General features: G+C 42.0%; 1 protein-coding gene across 6 annotated transcripts in view; it reads left to right on the top strand.

Moving 5' to 3' along the window:
- The window catches only part of PRPSAP2 (phosphoribosyl pyrophosphate synthetase associated protein 2), a 57,404-nt gene extending 48,581 nt beyond the window's left edge, over nucleotides 1-8,823 (top strand). For 4 of the 6 annotated variants that reach the window (XM_027567650.1, XM_027567648.1, XM_027567649.1 and 1 more), the window contains 2 exons: nucleotides 2,560-2,706; nucleotides 6,578-7,256. In XM_027567650.1, the coding sequence (XP_027423451.1) occupies nucleotides 2,560-2,706; nucleotides 6,578-6,736 (306 nt within the window). In that variant the 3' untranslated portion in view covers nucleotides 6,737-7,256. Of the gene's footprint in view, nucleotides 1-2,559; nucleotides 2,707-6,577; nucleotides 7,257-7,436 lie in introns of those variants that run through there. The other 2 variants (XR_003515314.2, XM_027567651.2) reach the window with 2 other exon arrangements.
- The last annotated feature ends 11,934 nt before the right edge of the window (nucleotides 8,824-20,757 follow it).

Genomic DNA, 20,757 nt, shown 5'->3' with positions numbered 1-20,757 from the left:
CTAATCTGTCCTCTGTCTTTGTAATGGTGACTTCAAGAAAGTCATACAAGTGGAGTATACAGTTGGCCAGCCTTTAAGATCGATTTTGTCCCCCTAGCATGCTTCCCTGGAGATCCATCCAGGTTGTTACGTATATTAGTACACCCTTTTCGGCTGAGCTGTTTTCCATGCAGGTTGGTACCACAGTTGGTACCACGTTCACCGACCGAAGGACATTTGGATTGTTTCCAGTGTTCTGCTATTAGAAATAAAATTGCTATATGCACATTTGTGTATGGGTTTTTGTTTCACTTTTTGTGGGATAAATGGCCAAAGGTACGATTGGCGGGTTGCGTGGTGATTGCAAAGAGAGTGTTACAAGAACCTGTCAAACTCTATTTCAGAACGGCTGTACCATTTTGCCAGTAGCACTTTTCAAGTAATATCTCTCTTTTTCTTCTTTGATCATAGTAGTACCAGTATACATTTGAAAGGAATAATACATACGCATATAAAATAAATGTGTGAATACTTATTCAAGTCTAGACGATGCTTGATACCCTAGTGGGCTTAAAATAACTTTGGTAGCCTGGGTGTGATAGGAAAGACTCCGTTTTCCACCTCCTGTATCTCCTGCGTACCCCCTTTACAGTTCACATAAATGTGTGGAGGTTTTTCTCTGTGATACCAGCTGCTTGTCTTACAATTTAACTCAGGTCTTTTTTTTTTTTTTCTTTAAGCTTTTACTTGAGAGAGAGAAAGCATGAGCGGGGGAGGGGTGCAGAGAGAGAGCGCAGGGGAGCCCGATGTGGGGCTCCATCCCAGGACCCCGAGATCATGACTCGAGCCGAAGTCACACGCTTAACCGACCGAGCCACCCAGGCGCCCCAGGTTAACTCTGTTCTGACGCTGTCTACCCAGAGCTAGTGTCACAGCCCTGCGGGTTAAGGGTCAGTCCTACAAGACTGCTCCCACCCTACTTCAGATGCCATTTGCAAGTACGGCCCCGGGTTACCCACAGCTTCTGTATGATCTGGCCACAAAGCAGAGGTTCCCATGACCCCCTTCTCAGGTTGGATTAATTTTGCTAGAGTGGCTCACAGAACTCAGGGAAACCCTTGTATTGACCAGTTTATTAAAGGATGGCATAAAGGATACCGATGAAGAGATACATAGGGCGAGGTCTGGGAGGGTCCAGAGCACAGAATATTCTGTCCCCGTGGAGCTGGGGTATGTCACCCTCCCAGTATGTGGATGTGTTCACCAATCCGGAAGCTCTCCAAACCCTGTACTTTTGGGATTTTTATGGAGGTTTCATCACATAGGCATGATGGATCATTAACTCCATTTCCAGCCCCTCTCCCCTTTCTGGAGAATGGGGGTTAGGGGACTGGAAATTCCAAACTTCTCATGGCATGGTCTTTCTGGTGACCAGCCCCCATTCAGGAGCCCACCGGGAGTCACCTCATTAGAATAAAAGAGGCTTCTAGTGCTCTTATCACTTAGGAATTTACAAGCGTTTTGGGAGCCCTGTGTCAGGGTCAGGGTCAAAGACAAATAGAACAAATGATGTTCTTAGTGTTCTCATCACTTAGAAATTTGCAAGGGTTTTAGGAGCTCTGTGTGCTCTCTGGGTGGAGACTGATACATATATTTTCAACCCTGTCGCACTGGGAGCCTGTGGTGCATGGGTGGGACACCACTGGACTGTGTAGTTTGTTAAAATACTATTACTATACGGGCGCCTGGGTGGCTCAGTCGTTAAGCGTCTGCCTTTGGCTCAGGTCATGACCCCAGGGTCCTGGGATCAAGCCCCACATCAGGCTCCCTGCCCTGCTGGAAGCCCGCTTCTCCCTCTCCTCCCCCTGCTTGTGTTCCCTCTCTCGCTGTGTCTCTCTCTCTCTCTGTCAAATAAATAGATAAAATCTTTGAAAAAAAATACTATCTTTCCCATTATAAAGCCGTATGTAGAAAGTATATTTCCCATGTGCCCAGTGGAGAAAATTCAGAAAATAAGGAAAACCAACAGGAAAAGAGGAAAGGACTAGCTAGAATCAAGCACATTCTGACAGTTTTATTATGCATTTCAAAGAAACAAAAACCCTTCACGGGACGCCTGGGTGGCTTAGTCGGTTAAGCGTCTGCCTTTGGCTCAGGTCCTGATCCCAGGGTCCTGGGATCCAGTCCCACATCGGGCTCCCTGCTCAGTGGGGAGTCTGCTTCTCCCTCCCCTTCTGCTGCTCCCTCTCTCTGTCAAATAAATAAATCTTTAAAAAAAATCACAAAACCCAAAAACCCTTCAGTGAACATTTCTGGAGCCCCAGCCTGCTGAGGGCACAGTTCCAGACCCACCAGGGATAAGGTGGAGATGGTGGCCCCAGGGAGCCCCGGTGTGGCCAAGAGGCCTGCAGGGAATGCAGCGGGGGCACAGTGACCGGCCGTGTCACCATGCCACCTGGACATGTTAGATGGGACAGCAGATCTGCTAGAGTGGAATGACACCCTTTCTTTTTCTGGGTTGTGTGAACCTGCCTTTGCACCTGTGTTCATGTACCTTCTGCTCCCTCTGTGACTTGACAGGATGACATCATTGACGACGTGGACAGCTTCCTCGCCGCAGCAGAGACCCTGAAGGAAAGGGGCGCATATAAGATCTTTGTGATGGCGACTCATGGCTTGTTGTCATCAGATGCTCCCCGGCTGATTGAAGAGTCCGCCATCGACGAGGTAACCACCACAGTCTGGGCTCCGCTGCCCCGGCACCTTTGTGCCTCCCGGTCCCGGTTAGAGAGAGCGGGTGAGGGCTGCATTATTTGGTGGTTAAGAATCGATTCACACTGTGGGTTATGTTTGCGTTTCACGGACCGGAAGCCTCTGTCTTTTGCACATGGCACTAGTTTTACTAACTCTCATAACTGGGGCACATGGCACGTGGTGCTGTGCACACTCCCCCCGCACCCCCCAGACTCCATCACAGCCCTGCAGGCTGCCCATCAGCACCCCTTTTAGAGTGACAGGAAGTCCTGCATCCGAAAGGTTAAGGGTCTTCTTCAGGTCACACAGCCGGTAGGCTGAGCATTTATGATGCCAAAGCACAGCTGTCGCTGGGACAGACAGATGCCTGCGGTATGAACCTGGTGCTCCAGTTTCCCAAGCCGCCTGCATCTCACTCAAGCCTGAGGCAAGGCCATCAGGCTTACTCCCCCTGCTTTGTCTGCCCCCCTCGGTCAGCGGGCTTATCTGCTTGTCTGCTCTGACTGCATAAATCACATTTTTATTCTCTCTTAAGAAATGGGAAGTGTTTTGCCCTGTAGATTCCTGGGTATTGAATCCTCCATGGCTCAAACTCCTTTTACTTTCCCGAGCCCCACACTTCTACTCTTCAGCAGTCCCATCTCCTTGAGCCTGGCCCTGCGTTCAAGGGTTTAAGGTGCCTTTGCTCAGACAGAGGCCAGGCTTGTGTGGCTCGGACCAGATCCATCCTCCTTACGTTCAGCGGGACAGACATCCTAAGGGCCAAGAATACGTGAAAGGTGTTCAAGGCCACGAATTGAATACAGAATTCACATACTGAGTAGACAGGCCTTCCGGCAGCTCTCACGGTTTGTCCATGTGGTTCCCACGGGTGCCGCGTGCGGACAGATTCGAAAAAGCAAGCCAGAGGAGGGGGGTTGGTGGCCTGCGGGAGCCAGGCCTCCTAGAGCAGAGTGGCCTTTGGAGAGGAGGCATAAAAGCAACAGAAACGGATGCAAGTGCACCCGAGTCTTGATGGACAGGCCGCCTCTGTGGATGGGCGCATTTGTGTCCCGAGAGGGGCCTCACAGCGATGCCCAGAAGGGGGAGTCAGACCAGTAACTAGCTGCTACACCGGGTTTCTGGGGGCGCCTGGGTGGCTCGGTCGTTAAGCATCTCCCTTTGGCTCAAGTCATGATCTCGGGGTCCTGGGATCGAGGCCCCCCCCCCCATCGTGCTCCCTGCTCCACAGGGAGTCTGCATCTGCTTCTCCCTGCTCATGCTCTCTCTCCGATAAATAAATAAAATCTTAAATAATAATAATCAATAAACTGGGTTTCTGTGTTCACTCTGGTTAGGAAGCTCAGGTTTTTCCCGTGAATTTACAGCACAAAGCACAGTGGAGCAGTAGGATGTAAACAGTGCAGGAGCAACGGTGGACTCCGCCGGGTAGGAGGCGGAGGTGGGGGATGTGGAGAGGCTTCCGTCCTCCCCTTTCGGAAGGTAGTGCTCGGGGTTGATAAACCAAGATTTGAAGCAGGGGTTTTTGGTTTGTTTGTTTTAGTTAAAAGCCTTAAATGACATGGCCAGAATAGATAAAGGCAGATCAGTGGTTGCCAGGCCTCTGGGGAATGGTGAGATGAGGGACAGCGAAGGCATGCAGCATCTCTCTCTGTGGGACGTGCTAAGCCCAACTCTTGAGTGTTCTGAAGACCGGTGAAGCGTACACTTTAAGTAGGTGACTGGGTGGTACGTGAATTATATCTCAATAAAACTGATACTTTTTGGGACCGCTGGGTGGCTCAGTCGGTTAAGCGTCTGCCTTCGGCTCAGGTCATGATCCCAGCGTCCTGGGATCGAGTCCCACATCAGGCTGCCTGCTCAGCAGGAGGCCTGCTTCTCCCTCTGCCTGCCACTCCCCCTGCTTGTGCTCTCACTCTCTCTCTCTCTCTCTCTGGCAAATAAATAAATAAAATTTTTTTTTTAAAAAAAAGAATAGATGTGGAAGATACCTCCCCCAGTGAGGGTGGTTGATGCGTGAAAAACCGACCCCTACATGGGAGCGCTGTGCATGGGGCGCACGTGTAGCGCCCCACCCTGGGGACACGCCTCACACTGATTCTCTGTGAGGGGTGCAGAGAGGTCTGTGTTTGATACCGGTGGGGAGGGTTTTCTGGGTTTTTTTTATTGTTGTTGTTTTAATTTGGAAACTGTTTTCTCTTTCACAGGCCACGATAATTTATGTGACTCTTCATGTTTCCATTTTTGCCTCAGTTGCCAGGAATGTCAGCTACAAAAGGAAGAGTCACAAGAATTGGATGAGGCTAGGTTTTCATGTCCCTGCTGCTGGTTCTGACTAATTCCTGGCTCTCCGTCTCTGTTTCAACAGTCTCCTTGTGTATGTGTGTCTTTGTTATGAGAGCTCTTGAGACTTATTTCAGAAGTAGGGAGTATAGATTATAAATATAATGAACAAATCATTCCCATCTATGTTTTTTTAAAGATGGCTATTTTTTTTTCCATTTGTGGCTGTTGGAAAGTGCTTCTTTGTCTTTCTTTTTTACCAAATCTTAATTTTAAGAAAAACAGTTTTATAAAGAGATATAATTCACATACTGTACAATTCACCCATTTAAAGTGTAACATTCACTGGTTCTTAGTGTATTCACAGAATTGTGCCCCCACCATTCTCCTCCCCCCAGAAAGGAGCCCTGATTCTCATTAGCCAGCCACCCCTCTCCCCATTTCTTCTCAGCCCACTCAGCCTTAGGCATCCACTAATCTACTTTCTGTCTGTACGGATTTACTGAATCTGGGCATTTCATATAAATGAAATCCTGTGATGTGTACATTCTGTGTCTGGCTTCTTTCACTTAGCGTGCTGTTTTGGAAGTTCATCCTTGCTGGAGCAGGGTATCCATACTTCATTCTTCCTTGTTGCTGAATATTTTATCGGATGGATATGCCACATTTTGCTTTTTCATTCATAAGGTTATGGAAATTTGGATCGTTTCCACTTTTTGACTCTCGTGAATAATAGTGTCTTAAACATTCGTGTACAAGTTTTTGAACGGAGGTATGTTTTCACTTCTCTTGGGTCCTATGGCAACTCTATGTTTAACCTTTTGAGGAACCTCCAGACTGTTTTCCAAAGTAGCCAAAGCATTTTTCACTCCTCTCGCCAGCAGCGTCTGAGGGTTCCAGTTTCCCCACATCCTCACTGATAGTTCTTACTCTCTTTTTGCCTGTAGCTGTCTTAGTGGGTGTCAGGGTCTCAGACCTTGACCTAAGAGACACAGTAGTGGGGGTGCCTGGGTGGCACAGTCGGTTAAGGGTCCGACTCTTGGTTTCAGCTCAGATTTTGAGATCGAGCCCCACATTGGGCTACATAGACTCTGCTTAAGACTGTCTCCCTCTGGGCGCCTGGGTGGCTCAGTCATTAAGCGTCTGCCTTCGGCTCAGGTCATGATCCCAGGGTCCTGGGATCGAGCCCCGCATCGGGCTCCCTGCTCAGCGGGAAGCCTGCTTCTCCCTCTCCCATTCCCCCCCGCTTGTGTTCCCTCTCTCGCTGTGTCTCTGTCAAATAAATAAAATCTTAAAAAAAAAAACTCTCTCCCTCTCCCTCTGCCCCTTCCCTCTTCACTCGCTCACTCTTTCTCTCTAAAATAAATAAATCTTTTTTTTTTTTAAAGAAAAGAAACAAGTAGTGTTCACATTGACTGAAAACGTTGTTGAAGGTGTGGTAGACTCACTGGTCCTGTCAAGTAGAACCACAGAGATTTGAGAATATATCAGATTTTCAGATCCAAACAGGAAGCTACCTGGTTCTCTGATGATGTTGGATTTCTTTCCTCTTGATTTGCAGGTGGTGGTTACCAATACGATTCCACATGAAATCCAGAAGCTCCAGTGCCCCAAAATTAAAACTGTGGACATCAGCATGATCCTCTCGGAAGCCATCCGTCGGATTCACAATGGGGAGTCCATGTCCTACCTTTTCAGAAACATAGGTTTAGATGACTGAACAGTTTTCCTTTCTTAAAACTCCCGAGGGCCAAACTGGAAGTGGAGAGTACCGTGAGGGGTCATGCCTGATGCGATGTACTTCCCAGGGGCCGTCTGTGCTTTGTTCCTTCCTTTTTGTTAATTCCTACGAAGATAGAGCAACTTTTTATGTCAGGTTAGGTGTTTATGAGTTTTTTGGGCGATTTTTATAAAAGAAAAACTATATTCTCCTCCTAAATGAATTAACAACCCTGGTTGTTTGTAGTTTAGCTATTTCAACAATAACCTGGAATAAGACTTTTAAGCCCACAGACAGCCTTTTTCCAAAGTTGCTGGAGCCCAAGTGCTTAAAAAAGTTCATGAAATCAAATGATCTATACTGTGTCATACCTGCAGCTGAAAAGCCAAAAAGATGATAGTCGAATCCCAGCAAATGACCTTTTTAGAAATGCTTTTATAGACATGCGTATGTGAACAATTATTACGTGACCATTATTTATTTTCTGCAACAAAAGAAGGAATAAAAAACTTACACTGTGTGGTTTTTTTTTTAAACTTTGTGTTTGGGCAATTTTATAACTAAAATAAAATAAACGCTGAATACACGTGCTGTGAATGTTGAAGAGTTGGGTCCGCTTGTTGAGTTTTCTCTTCTGCAGCTTGTCATGGTGCCACAGTAGCCTCTCAGGGATGTAACGTTTCCTGTTCTGTTTGTCCAGGACCTGCACGTTTCTGATCGTAATCACTTGGCTGTGGCAGGAGAGGAATTCGAGTCGCAGGCTGTGAGCCCCGGGGGGCAGGTCAGCGAGTTGGTGTGAGCTGCCGCCTGCATCTTGGCATGGCTTTGTTCTGCTGCCTGTTCAACAGCACAGCCATGCTCTGAACAAAATGCTACCTCTGCATGCTCTGGAAGATGAGATGCTGGGGCGGGGGTGGTCGCAGAGGGCAAGTGATACGACCCTTGTTAATGTCAGGCATCAAAGAACTGTCTGCCCCACAGTTCAGAATGCAGAACTCAGAACTTGTCCGTGAGAGTTGTATCAGGCTCGGGAACACTGGGGTCCAATGAGTTAGACCAGCATGTTCTCCTGCCAAGGTCCTGTAATGGCAGTCCCATCAAATTCATGGAGGAAAAGATTAATGAAGACTTTCTCACAAAGAAAAGGATTATTTCTTCTTTTTCTTTTTGTTTCAAGTAAACTTCACCCCCAATGTGGGTCTCGAACTCATGACCCCAAGATCAAGAGCCATATGCTCTACTGACCGAGCCAGCCAGGAGCCCCAGGACTATTTTTTTCTTCCAAACACTTAACCCTGTGGTTTCTGCCTATGTTAGAATCTGCAATAAAATAGCAGGTGACTTGGCACAAAATTAAGATTGGCCACTTACTGTCTGCCATCTCCAGGTTTCTTCGTGCTCCCAAGAGAGCAGCCTGATTCTTGGGGACTTGCTGTGGAGTGGGTCTGGGGCCCTGTGTGTGCAGCAGCACCAAGGGCTGTGCTTCTGGCAGCTGCCCCGGGTACCACACGGTCTACTGCTCATCTCTGTGCTCATCACATGCAGCAGTGTCCAGACCCCTCCTGACTCGATGTCTTAGCCAAACAGCTTGTGATGGTCGTGCTCCTGCAGGTGCATGAAAGGAAACGTATTTTGTTCATTACCTAAAGTAATGCACACTGATGCTTGGATCTAATCAAAGTAGAAGCCTGCACTGTTAACATGGGACATTAACTCTTGCTTAGAACTGTGTGACCTTAAAATGAGCTCTCTCCTTTATACGTTGTGAGCATGGTTTTCTTTGCTTTATGAAACCCTTGAAAGTAACCACATTTTCCTTTTACTTCAAAATGAATAAGCTGGCAGATGTCTACCAAGGATGGTGTAATGGGGAACTCCAAAAGTCTCTTTCTCAATAGAAGCAGAGAATAAATTGGCAAAAACAGAATCGACTTTATTGGAACTCTAGAAAATAATCGAAAGTTTACAGCAACCAAGTAAATGGTCAGTAAAAAAACAACAACAATAAAGAAAAATGGCTGCATCTTGAAAAGATTGCTTTGTGGCACTTTAACTTACCCTGGTCCCATTCATTTTGTGCTTCCTGGCAGCATTAAAGACAATAGCCTGCATTCCTGGTACATGTTCCTTGTACCAACGGGAGCAGAATACTGTTCTCAAAGAATTACGGTTATTTGTTTGGACCTGTCTACTGGCTCCTTGAAGAACTGGCTCAAAGGACTTGCCTTTATTTTACGCAACTCGGAACTCTTCAGAGCAGAGGGATAACCCTTAAGTTTAAAGGCAAATGTATTAGCCACTCCTCTTGGGGCAAACAATGCCAATTAAAATCTTGGGAGGAAAGGTTAAGGAATGAGATACTTCAGGGGGAAAGGGCTTTGAAAACCTCCCACATGAATGGGAGGCGGATATGAAGTGTGGGATTGCACAGAGTTGACATGCTCAGAAAAGACAAGAAAGCCTTAGGTTCTCACCTCTGGCAGATCTGCAGGCTCTGTGCAAGCAAGAAGTGAGGACTAAAGCAGAGTTGTAATCTGCCCAGCTGAGTGTTGAAGGCATGACGTGAGACATGCAGCCCATCTGCAGATGGTTATTTTTCCTCCCTCCTTCCCTCCCTCCCTTTCATCCTTTCTCTCTCTCTCTCTTTTTTTCTTCCTTTTTTTCTTTTCTTTGTTTTCAGGCTTAAGGAAGCCTGTGATGACTCCCCATTCAGTTGGCCAAACAGATTTCAGTTACCATACACAACAAAGAATACAGACTTCACAAAAATTAGTTCAGAAAAGCCATCAAACAGACAACTACAAGCAGCAACAAACCCTGGGGAAGGAGGAGAATCTGATTTCCAGACTTCCCACATTATAATATTAAAAATGCCCAGTTTTCAACAACAACAACAATTCTGGGCCCACACACAGGAAAAAAACTTAATAGAAACCATCCTTGAGGAAGTGCAGACATTAGATTTACTAAAGACTTTAAGTCAGTGGTTTTACATATGCCCAAAGAGCTAAAGGAAACCATGAGAAGGATGGCTCACTAAATAGAGAATATCAATAAGAAATAATAAAAATGAACCAAACAAGATTTGGGGAAGACAATGGAGTGGGCAGCACCAGGAATCTGTTTCTCCACCTAGACAATTGCTGTGATAAGATTTGATGGTTTTGAGACTCTGGAGTCTATTGAAGGTTTGCAACCTCCAGGGGGAGTCTTGGACAGTAAATTGTTAATTTTGGTCAAATTCAGCTCTTAGTACAGTTGCAGATCCCTCACCCCCATACGCACATTCCCAGACTGGTGGCAGGCAGCCATACCTGTGTTCCTGGAGCCACCTGCACACCTTGTGGGTGCTGGGGTGGGCAAAAAGGACTCTGTCCTCCAAATAGTGGAGATCTGTGCTCTGACAGCTGGTTGCTGCTTCTGATCACGGAGGTGTAGACAAAGAGGCTGGGAGCTATTGTGATTGCACTTCCTTCATTTGTTGCAAGCCCTTTCCCTCCAGCTGATGAGAATTCTGGGAGATTTAAAGGCTGGTCTCCTTATTCCCCACCTGCACCCCCAATTTTCTCCTTTTCCCTCTTTTGGGAGCCAGACATTAAAGGCTAGGACTCCTAATTCAAAAACAACTGCATATACAGGGAAAATTAGAAAGTTGCTGCACATGCTCAGAGGATATGCAGGCTCAGAATAGAACTGAAGAGACCCTAAGCTCATCCCTCAGGTTGATCCTTGGCACAGAGACAGCCTACAACAACAACAACTACTACGACTACGACTATAATAAATCCTGGGGAAGGGAGAGAAACCGATTTCCAGGGTTACCACATTATTAGATTCAAAAGTCCAGCTTTTAATTAAAAAAAAAAAAAAAGCATGCAAAGAAACAGGAAAGTATGGTCCATTCAAAGGGGGAAAATCAACAGAAATGGTTTCTGAAAAAGACCTGATGGTAGATCTGCTAGACAGACTTTAAAGCAACTGTCTAAAAGATGCTCAAAAAACTAAAAACAAACCCAAAACAAAACAAAAAACAGAGGTGGAGAACAAGAAAATAATGTATGAACAAAGCATGAGATCAATAAACAGAAAAACCTAAAGAGAAACCCAAAGAAATTCTGAGAAGTACAACTAAAATGAAAAATTCACTAGAGGGATTCAAAGACACATTTAAACAGGCAGAAGAAAGAATCAGTGAACTTAGAAAATGAAACTAAATCTGAGGAACAGAAAGAAGATTGAAGAAAAAGAAACAGAGCCTAAGGGACCCGTGCGACTCCATTAAGTGGTTCAACATACACATTGTGGGAGACCTCCTCCAGAAGGAGAAGAGAGGGAAAGGGGTAGAGAGAATATTTGAATAAACAATGGGGGAAAACATCAACATTTTATGAAATACATGAATATAAACATCAAAGAAGCTCAATAAACTCCAAGTAAGATGAACTCAGGGGCACTCATACCAAGACACATTATAATCAAATTTTAGGAGGTCAGACAAAGAATCTTGAAAGCAGCAAGAGAGAAAAGATGAGTCTGTAACGTAGAAGGGATTCTCAGATTATCAGATTTCTTACTGAATTTTGGAGTTCAGAAAATGGTGGGCTCAAGAATTCAAAGTGCTAAAACAAACAAAATACGTCAACCAAGAATTTTATATTTGACAAACTGTCCTTCAAAAGTGAGGGAGAAATTGAGACTATCCTGGGTAAACAAACACTGACGGAGTTCATTACCACTAAACCTGCTCTGCAAGAAATGCTCAGAGGAGTGCTCCAAGGTGAAATGAAGGAACACTAGATAGTAACTTGAAGCTGTATGAAAAAACTATAAAGATCTCAATAAAGGCAAATACACAAGTAATTATAAAAGTTACTATTTTTTTAGACTTTTTAAAAATATTTTAGTTATTTATTTGACAGAGACACAACGAGAGAGGGAACACAAGCAGGGGGAGTAGGAGAGGGAGAAGCAGACTTCCCGCCGAGCAGGGAGCCCCATGTGGGGCTCGACCCCAGGACCCTGGGATTATGACCTGAGCCGAAGTCAGACGCTTAACGACTGAGCCACTCAGGCGCCCTAAAAGTTACTATTATTGTAACAATGGCTTCTAACTCTTTTCTACATAATTTAAGAGACAAATATATTTTACAAATTATTAGTCTAAAAGCTAGTATTATTATAACAGTGTGTAACTTTGTTTTTTGTTTTGTACATAACTGAAGAGGCTAATGCATTTAAAAGATTATGTTTTGTGGAACAAAATGAATAAGGATTTAATTTTATGATAACAGCTGAAAAGGGGTGTAAACAAAGTTGTCAAAGAAGCAGAGTTTTTGTATGTTATTGAAATTAAGCTGGTATAAATTGAAATTAGAGTGTCATAATCTTAGAATATTAAGTATAATCCCAATGGTAACCATGAAGAAAATAGTCATAGAATATATATCAAAGGAAATTGGAAATGAATTTCAATGTTTTACTACAAAAAAAATAAACTAAGCACAAAAGAAGGACATGAGGGACAGAAAAGCTATAAGGCATACAGAAAATCCATAGCAAAATGACAGAAGTCCTCCCTTTACATTAACTACTTTAAATGTAAATGAATTAAACTAATCAAGTAAAAGAGATTGGCAAACAAAACAAAACAAAACCAAAACAGAGATTGGCAGAATAGATAAAAATAACACAATCCAACTATATGCTGTCTACAAAAGACTCACTTTAGATCCAAAGACACAAATAGATTGAAAGTGAAAGGACAGAAAAAGATATTTCATGCAAAGAGTAACCAAAAAAGAAAAATTGTAACTAAAGTAATATCGGACAAAATGGACTGAGACGAAAATTACTACAAAAGACAATGAAGGACATTATATATTAGTAAAAGGTTCAATACAGCAAGAAGACATAATAATAATAAATATTTACATGCCTAATAACAGACTATCAAAATAAATGAAGCAAAAATGTACACAATTAAAGGAAGAAATAGTTTTACAATAATAATTAGGTACTTCCATTCTCCACTTGTGGATATTAACCAACACACTCTTAAACAGCCAATTAATCACAAGGGAAGTGAGAAAATACTTAAAGATGAATAGAAATGAAAACACAACATACCAAAACTTAGGGATACAGTGAAGTCAGTGCTAACAGGGAAATTTATAGCTATAAACTCTTACATGGAAAGGAAGGGAGGGAGACAGGGAGGGAGGGAGGGAGGAAGGAAGGAGGGAACGGAGGGAGGGAGGAAGGGGGAAAGATCTCAAATCAACAACCTCACTTTACAACTTAAGGAACTAGAAAAGAACAGACTAAACCCAAAGCTAGTGGAAGGATAGAAATAATAAAGATTAGAACAGAGATCAGCAAAATAGAAGATAGAAAAATAATAGAGAAAATCAATAAAACCAAAAGTTGGTTCTTTGAAAAGATCAAAATTGACAAACCTTCACCTAATAGACTAAGAGAAAAAGAGAGAAGCCTCGAATTATTGAAAACAGAAAAGGAAATGGGGACATTATTACTGATTCGAAGTAAATAAAAAGGATTATGAGAGTACTATGAGAAATTGCATACAAACTGGATGATTTCGATGAAACCGACAAATTCCTAGAAACACAACCTACCAAGACTAAATCACAAAGAAAGACAAAATCAGAATAGACCATACTAGTAGGAAAATTGAATCAGTTATTAAAAAAACTCCCAAAAGGGGTGCCTGGGTTGTTCAGTCATTAGGTGTCTGCCTTCTTCTCAGGTCATGATCCCAGGTCATGATCTCAGGTCATGATCGAGCCCCGCATCAGGCTCCCTGCTTGACGGGGAGCCTGCTTCTCCTTCTCCCACTCCCCCTGCTTGTGTTCCCTCGCTCGCTGTGTCTCTCTCTGTCAAATAAATAAAACCTTTAAAAAATAAATAAATAAAAATAAAAAAAACTCCCAACAGAGAAAAGCCCAGGATCTGATGGTTTCACTGGTGAATTCTCCCCAACATTCAAAGAAGTAACCCCAGTCTGAGGCACCTGGCCGGCTCAGCCGGTGGAGCATGCAACTTTTGATCTTGGGGTTGTCAGTTCAAGCCCCACGTTGGGCGTAGAGATTAGTCAAAAAATAAAATAATAAAAAAAGAAATAACACCAGTATTTTTCAAACTTTCCCCCAAAAACATAAGTGGAAAGAATAATTTCTAACTCATTCTATGAGGCAGACTTACCCTGATGACAAAGCCAGACAAAGACACTATAAGAAAACTATAGATCAATATCCCTTATGAATATTGATGCAAAAACATCAACAAAATACTAGAAAACTGGTTTTCAGCAGCATATTAAAAAGATTATAGACTTTAAACAAGTGAGATTTGTTCCTGGAATGCAAGATGGTTAGACATATGAAAACTGGTCCGTGTAAAACACCATATTAAGAGAATGAAGAAAAATAACCACATGATCATCTCATTGCAGAAAATGTGTTTGAAAAAATGGTAACTTTTTATGATAAAACCACTCAGAAAATTAGGACTATTAGAAAGAAATTACCACAACATTTTTTAAAAACCATGGATGAAAAATCCCCAGTGACCATCATACTCAATGGTGAAAGACAAAGCTTTTTTTTTTTTTTAAAAGATTTTATTTATTTGACAGAGAGAGTACAAGCAGAGGGAGAGAGAAGGAGAAGCAGGCTCCCTACTGAGCAAGAAGCCCAATGTGGGACTCGATCCAAGGACCCTGGGATCATGACCCGGGCCGAAGGCAGCCGCTTAACCGACTGAGCCACCCAGGCGACCCGACGAAACTTTTTTTCTAAGATTAATGACAAGGCAAGGATGCTCCTTGCACCGCTTGTATTCAATGTATTGCTGAAAGTTCTAACCAGAGCCAGCAAATGAATGAATGAATGGCATCCAAACTGAAAAGAAAGAAATAAAACTGTCTCTGTTTGCAGCTGATATGACTTTATATTTAGAAAACCCTGAAGATTACGCACGCATGCACACGCGTGCATGCGCGCACACGCAAACACACACACACACACACCATCTGTTAGAACTAAGAAATGAATTTAGGAAAATAGCAGGATACAAAGTCAACATGCAAAAATCAGTTGCATTTCTCAGCACTAACAATGGACAACCTGAAACGGAAATGATTCCATTTACGATAGCATCAAAAAGAATAAAATACTTAGGAAATAACTTAACCAAGGAGATGAAAGACTTGTACAATAAAATACTACAAGGGGCACCTGGGTGGCTCAGTTGGTTAAGCATTCAACTCTTGATTTCAGCTCAGGTCATAATCTCAGGGTTGTGAGATCGAGTCCCACGTCCCGCTCTGCGCTCAGCACAGCAAAGTGAAGTATGCCTGTGCGTTTATCACTAATCCAAGTCCACTTTTAAATAAAAGTGGACTGTCACAAATAGTTTGATTACCTTATAATAAAATAATCCCACTTCTTCTTTCCCATCCTTATATCATTGCTGTTAATAATTTCATTTATACACAAGGTACACATACCAAATACATTGTTGCTATTATTATTTTGAACAAATTGTTATCTATTAGATCAATTAAAAAAAAGAAAAATAAGTTTTTATTTTACCTTCACTTATTCCTTTTTTATGCTCTTCCGTTTTTTATGGAGATCTGAGACCTATATTTTTTCCCTTCTCTCTAAAGAACGTCTTTAAACATTTCTTGCAAAGACCAATATATTGGCAACAAATCCCCTCAATTTTTGTTTGTCTCAAAAAGTCTTTATTTCTTCTTTTTTATTTTATTTTCTTTTTTCATAGCGTACAGAATTCTAAGTTGGTTGGTTTTTTTCTCTCACCACTTTAAAATGTCACTTCATTCTCTTCTTTATTTTTTTATTTTTATTTTTTTTTAAGATTTTATTTATTTATTTGACAGAGCGAGACACCGAGAGAGGGAACACAAGCAGGGGCAGAGGGAGAGAGAGAAGCAGGCTTCCCGCCGAGCACGGAGCCCGATGCGGGGCTCGATCCCAGGACCCTGGGATCATGACCTGAGCCGAAGGCAGACGCTTAACGACTGAGCCACCCAGGCGCCCCCATTCTCTTCTTTATTGTATGGTTTCCAAGGAGAAGCAGGATGTCATTATATTTGTTCATCTATAAGTATGATGGGTTCCCCCCCCCCCCGGCTTCTTTCAGGATTTTTTTTTTTTCTTTATTTTTTATTTTCTGTAGTTTGAAAATGGTATGCCAAGGTGTAGCTTTTTTGGTATTTAGCATACTTAGTGTTTCTGACCTTTCTGGGTCTGTGATTTAGTGTCTGACATTAATTTGGGAGAAATTATTGTTATCATTTCAAATATTTCTTTTGTTCCCATCTCTAGTTCTCCTTCTGGTATTCCTACTACATGCATGTTATACCTTTTGTGGTTGCCCTTGGATATTCCATTTTTTTTCAATCTTTGTTATCTTTAGCTTTGGAGGTTTCCACTGATATAGCCTCAAATTTGGAGATTCTTTCCTCATTTGTGTTTAGTCTAGTAATCCATCAAAAGCATTTATTTCTGTTACAGTGTTTGTTTTTTATCTCTAGCCTTTCTTTTTGGTTCTTTCTTAAGATTTCCATCTCTCGGGTGCCTGGGTGGCTCAGTTGGTTAAGCGACTGCCTTCGGCTCAGGTCATGATCCTGGAGTCCCGGGATCGAGTCCCGCATCGGGCTCCCTGCTCAGTAGTGAGTCTGCTTCTCCCTCGGACCCTCCCGCCTCTCATGCTCTATCTCATTCTCTCTCTCAAATAAATAAAATCTTTAAAAAAAAAAAAAGACTTCCATCTCTCTTCTTACATTGCCCATCAAGTCTTTCATGCTATTCACTTTATTCAACTAGCACCCTTAGCATATTAATTATAATTGCATTAAATTCTTGGTCGGATAATTCCAACATGCCTGCCATGTCTGTTTCTGATGCTGGCTCACTCTCTTCAAATTGCGGGGATTTTTTGTTTTCGTTTTTGCCTTCTAGTATGCCTTGCAATTTTTTCTTGATAGTTGGTCATGGGTAAAAGGAACTGCTATAAATAGGTCTTTAGTAATATGATGAGGCGCGGGAACAGGGGAAGCGTTCAATTGTCCTATAACTAGGACTCAGTCTTAGTGAGTATATGCCTTTAGACTCTGAACTTCACAAATGTGTCTCAGTCTTTTTTCTTTCACCAGGTCATTTAGGCTTTGATAATACCCCAGCAGTTTAGGCTCTGGTTAACTAATTTCTCCTGAGGGCAGGCCTGTTAAGAACAGGATACTCTGGCATATTTCAAAATGATTCCTTTTCCCCCTCCCCTGCCAGAAGCACAAGGGGATTTTTCTCCGTTTACTGTGAGAACTTGGTCAAGCTCCTGGAGGTAAAATTCGCAAAAAAGGTGGAGACCACCTCGCCCTCTACCATGACAGGGTCCTCCTGAAATTTTTAACTCTCGGAGTTGTCCATTCGGAGCTCCCTGCAATTCACCAATTATTGTTCCGATTTTCCTACCCCAGCCCCACTTCTCACAGTGATTTCCATTCACGAGTCTGCTCCCACTCTGTGGGAGTCCCCAGAACTCACCTGTCTATCTCTCCAATCCTGAGGGCTGCAGTTTTTTCTCTGTCCTCATCTCTTAGAGATTCAAGAAGAGTTGTTGATTTTTCCGTCAATTCAGCTTTTTACTTGTTAGGACAGAGTGGCTCATTCCGAGCTCCTTACATGCAGTATTGGAAACTAGAAGTCCCCCATGAAGGTATTTTTTAGTTGTGATTAGCCTTTAAGCCAGTAGACCAAGTAAAGTAGATTATTCTCCATTATGTGTGTGGGTCTTAGGCAATCAATCGATGGCCTTAAGAGAAGGGACAAGTTCCTTGAGGACAAAATTCTGCTTCTAGAGGAATGAATTCTGCCTTTGAACTTGATCAGATAGAAAAAAAGAGTAGTTACGAACTAACAATATATTAACTTTTAGTATATGTGCTGTTGAGGGTGAGCACAATATTGACTTTATTTACTTATGTAGTTATCTTTAGCCTTCATGTGGACTTGGGTTATTTTATAGTGTGCTTTCATTTTAGCCTGAAGGACTCCCTTTAACGATCTTATGGGGCATATCTACTAGCAATAAACACCCTCAGCTTTAGTTTATCTGGGAATGTTTTAGTTTCTCCTTTATTTTTTAAGAATTGTTTTGCTGGATAACAGACTTAATGGTAGATGGCAGCTGCGAGGTGGGAGTTTCTTTCAGTATTTTGAATATATCATCCAACTACTTTGTGACCCTCAAGGTTTCTGATGGGAAATCAAATATTACTTACTATTACTGACAAATTGCTTCTCTCTTGCTGCTTCAGGATTCTCTCCTTGTCTTTGGACCGTTTGACTGTCATGTGTCTCATTGTGGATCTCTTAGTGTTTATTGTATTTGGGATTTGTTGAACTTCTTGGATGTGTACATTCATGTCTTTCTTCAAACTGGGTGGAGTTTTTAGCCAGTATTTATTTAAATATCTTTTCTGCCCCTTCCCTCTTTTTTTTCTGGGATTCCCATTAGGCAAACGTTGGTAAACTTGATGGTATTCTACTGGTCTCTTAAGCTATGTTCATATTCTTTTTGTTTCCATTTTTTATTATGGTAAAATACACATAAAATTTAATACCTTAGCCATTTTAAGTATCCAGTACAGTGAAATTAATACATTCATTATGTTGTGCACCATCACCACCATCCATGTCCATATTTCCTTTCATTTTGTGAAACTGAAACTCTATACTCATTAAACAATAACTCCCCCATTTTGCCCTCTCACCAGCCCCCAACACCCACTATTCTATTTTCAGTCTATGGTTTTGAGTAATCTAACTACATCGTTTATGTAGAATCATACAGTAGTTTTCTTTTGGAGAATGGCTTGTTTCACTTAGCATAAAGCCCTCAAGTTCATATATGTTATAGCATATGTCAGAATTACCTTCTTTTTAACGCTGAACAATACTGCATTGTAAGTATATGCAATACACATTTTTAAAAAAATCCATCAATGGACACTTGGAATTCTACCACATTCTAGCTATTGTGAATAATGTTGCTATGAACATAGTTATACAAGTATATGTTTGAGATGTCTTCAGTTCTTTTTGGGTATATACTCAAAAGTGGAACTGCTGGATTACACGGTAGTTCTATTTTTACTTTTTTAAGGAACTGCTATACTGTTTTCCACAACAGCTGTGCCACTTTATATTCCCACCAACAGTGCAAAAGTGTTACAATTTCTCCACATCCTTACCAACAGTTTATTTTCTGATATTTGAGGCTTTTTTACAGTAGCCATCCTAATGGGTGTGAAGTGGTATCTCATTGTAGTTTTGCCTTGCATTTACCTAATGATTAGTGACATTGAGCATCTTTTCATGTGCTTATTGGCCATTTGTAATGTATATTTGGACACATACAATATAATGGATATATATCCCCAAGAAATCATTGCCCAATACAATGGGCTTTTGCCCTGTTTTCTTCTTAAATTTTATAGTTTTAGGTCTCACATTCAGGTTTTTTATTGATTTTGAGTTAATTTTTGTATATGGTGTTAGGTAAGGGTCCACACTCATTCTTTTGTGTTTGGACATCCCGTTTTCCCAGCACCATTTGTTAAAAAGACTATCTTTCCCCCATTGAATGGTCTTGGCACCCTTGTCCAAGCCATTTGACCAGGGGCGCCTGGGTGGCTCAGTTGGTTAAGCATCTGCCTTCAGCTCAGGTCATGATCCCAGGGTCCTGGGATCGAGCCCCTAGTCAGACTCCCTGCTCAGCGGGGAGCCTGTTTCTCCCTCTCCCACTCCCCCTGCTTGTTCTTTCTCTCTCTCTGTCAAATAAATAAATAAAATCTTAAAAAAAAAAAGTCATTTGACCATATATGCAGGGGTCTATTTCTGGGCTCTATTCTATTCCATTGGTCTATGTGGGCCCTTATGCCAATACCACAGTGACTACAGTAGCTTTGTAGTAAGCTTTGAAATCAGGAAATAAGAGTCCGTAAACTGTTCTTTTTCAAGATTGTTTTGGCTATTCAGGGACCTTTGAGATTCCGTATGAATTTTAGAATGGGTTTTCCTGTTTCTGTAAAAAACATCATTGGGATTTTCACAGAGTTTACATTGAATCTGTAGTTTGCATTGGGTAATATTGACGTTTTAACACTAGTAATTTTTCCAATCCATTATTAGGGATGTGTTCCCATTTATTTATGTCTTTTCTAATTTCTCTCAGCAATGTTTTATAGTTTTTAAAAAAGATTTTATTTATTTATTTTAGAAAGAGTGAGAGAGTGGGGGAGGGGGAGAGGGAGAGAGAGAATCTCAAGCAGACTCCATGCTGAGTGTGGAGCTGACTTGGGACTCTATCTCATGACACTGAGATCACAACCTGAGCCAAGACCAAGAGTCAGACGCCCAACCAACTGTGCCACCCAGGTGCTCCTTAATAAGGGATTCAAAGTATTTATAAAGACTGCCCTCTAAAAATTTCCTCAGGTTTTTGAACAGTAGTCTTGGTCCTGAATATACAGTGTTATCCTCTATGTTTGAAAGGGTGATCCAGACATTAGAAGCAACTAGTTGGTGCATAAGAAGGGCCTACTTGGCTATTTCATAGCTACCTACAATTGACCAATTTTTTTTTAGGCCAGGAATTATTATTTAGTTTCTCTTCTTCTAGTGCAAGAAACTGTAGTCTAGATCAGTAGTTCAACAGCTCAACAGCCATAAAATAGTCATTGTGCATGTTAAATTTTAATTATAAAAAAATTCAATTTGTATTTACTTATTCACTGTGACAGTATTATTAAATAGGTAAGGATGGGAATATTTTGCTATACCATATATAGCAGATGTATTGTACTCTGTCTGTAAAAACTGTGCTTTAAATGATATTTTCATATGTTTTGTTGGGGCCAGAGCACATTAAGTTTGAAAGCAACGGAAGTTTGTTTTGAAACTGAAGGCAACTTA

This window comes from Zalophus californianus, chromosome 16 (genome assembly GCF_009762305.2).
Source record: "Zalophus californianus isolate mZalCal1 chromosome 16, mZalCal1.pri.v2, whole genome shotgun sequence".
Taxonomy (NCBI): Eukaryota; Metazoa; Chordata; class Mammalia; order Carnivora; family Otariidae; genus Zalophus; species Zalophus californianus.
Note: the sequence above shows the minus strand (reverse complement) of the source record. Positions and strands in the feature narration are given on the sequence as shown.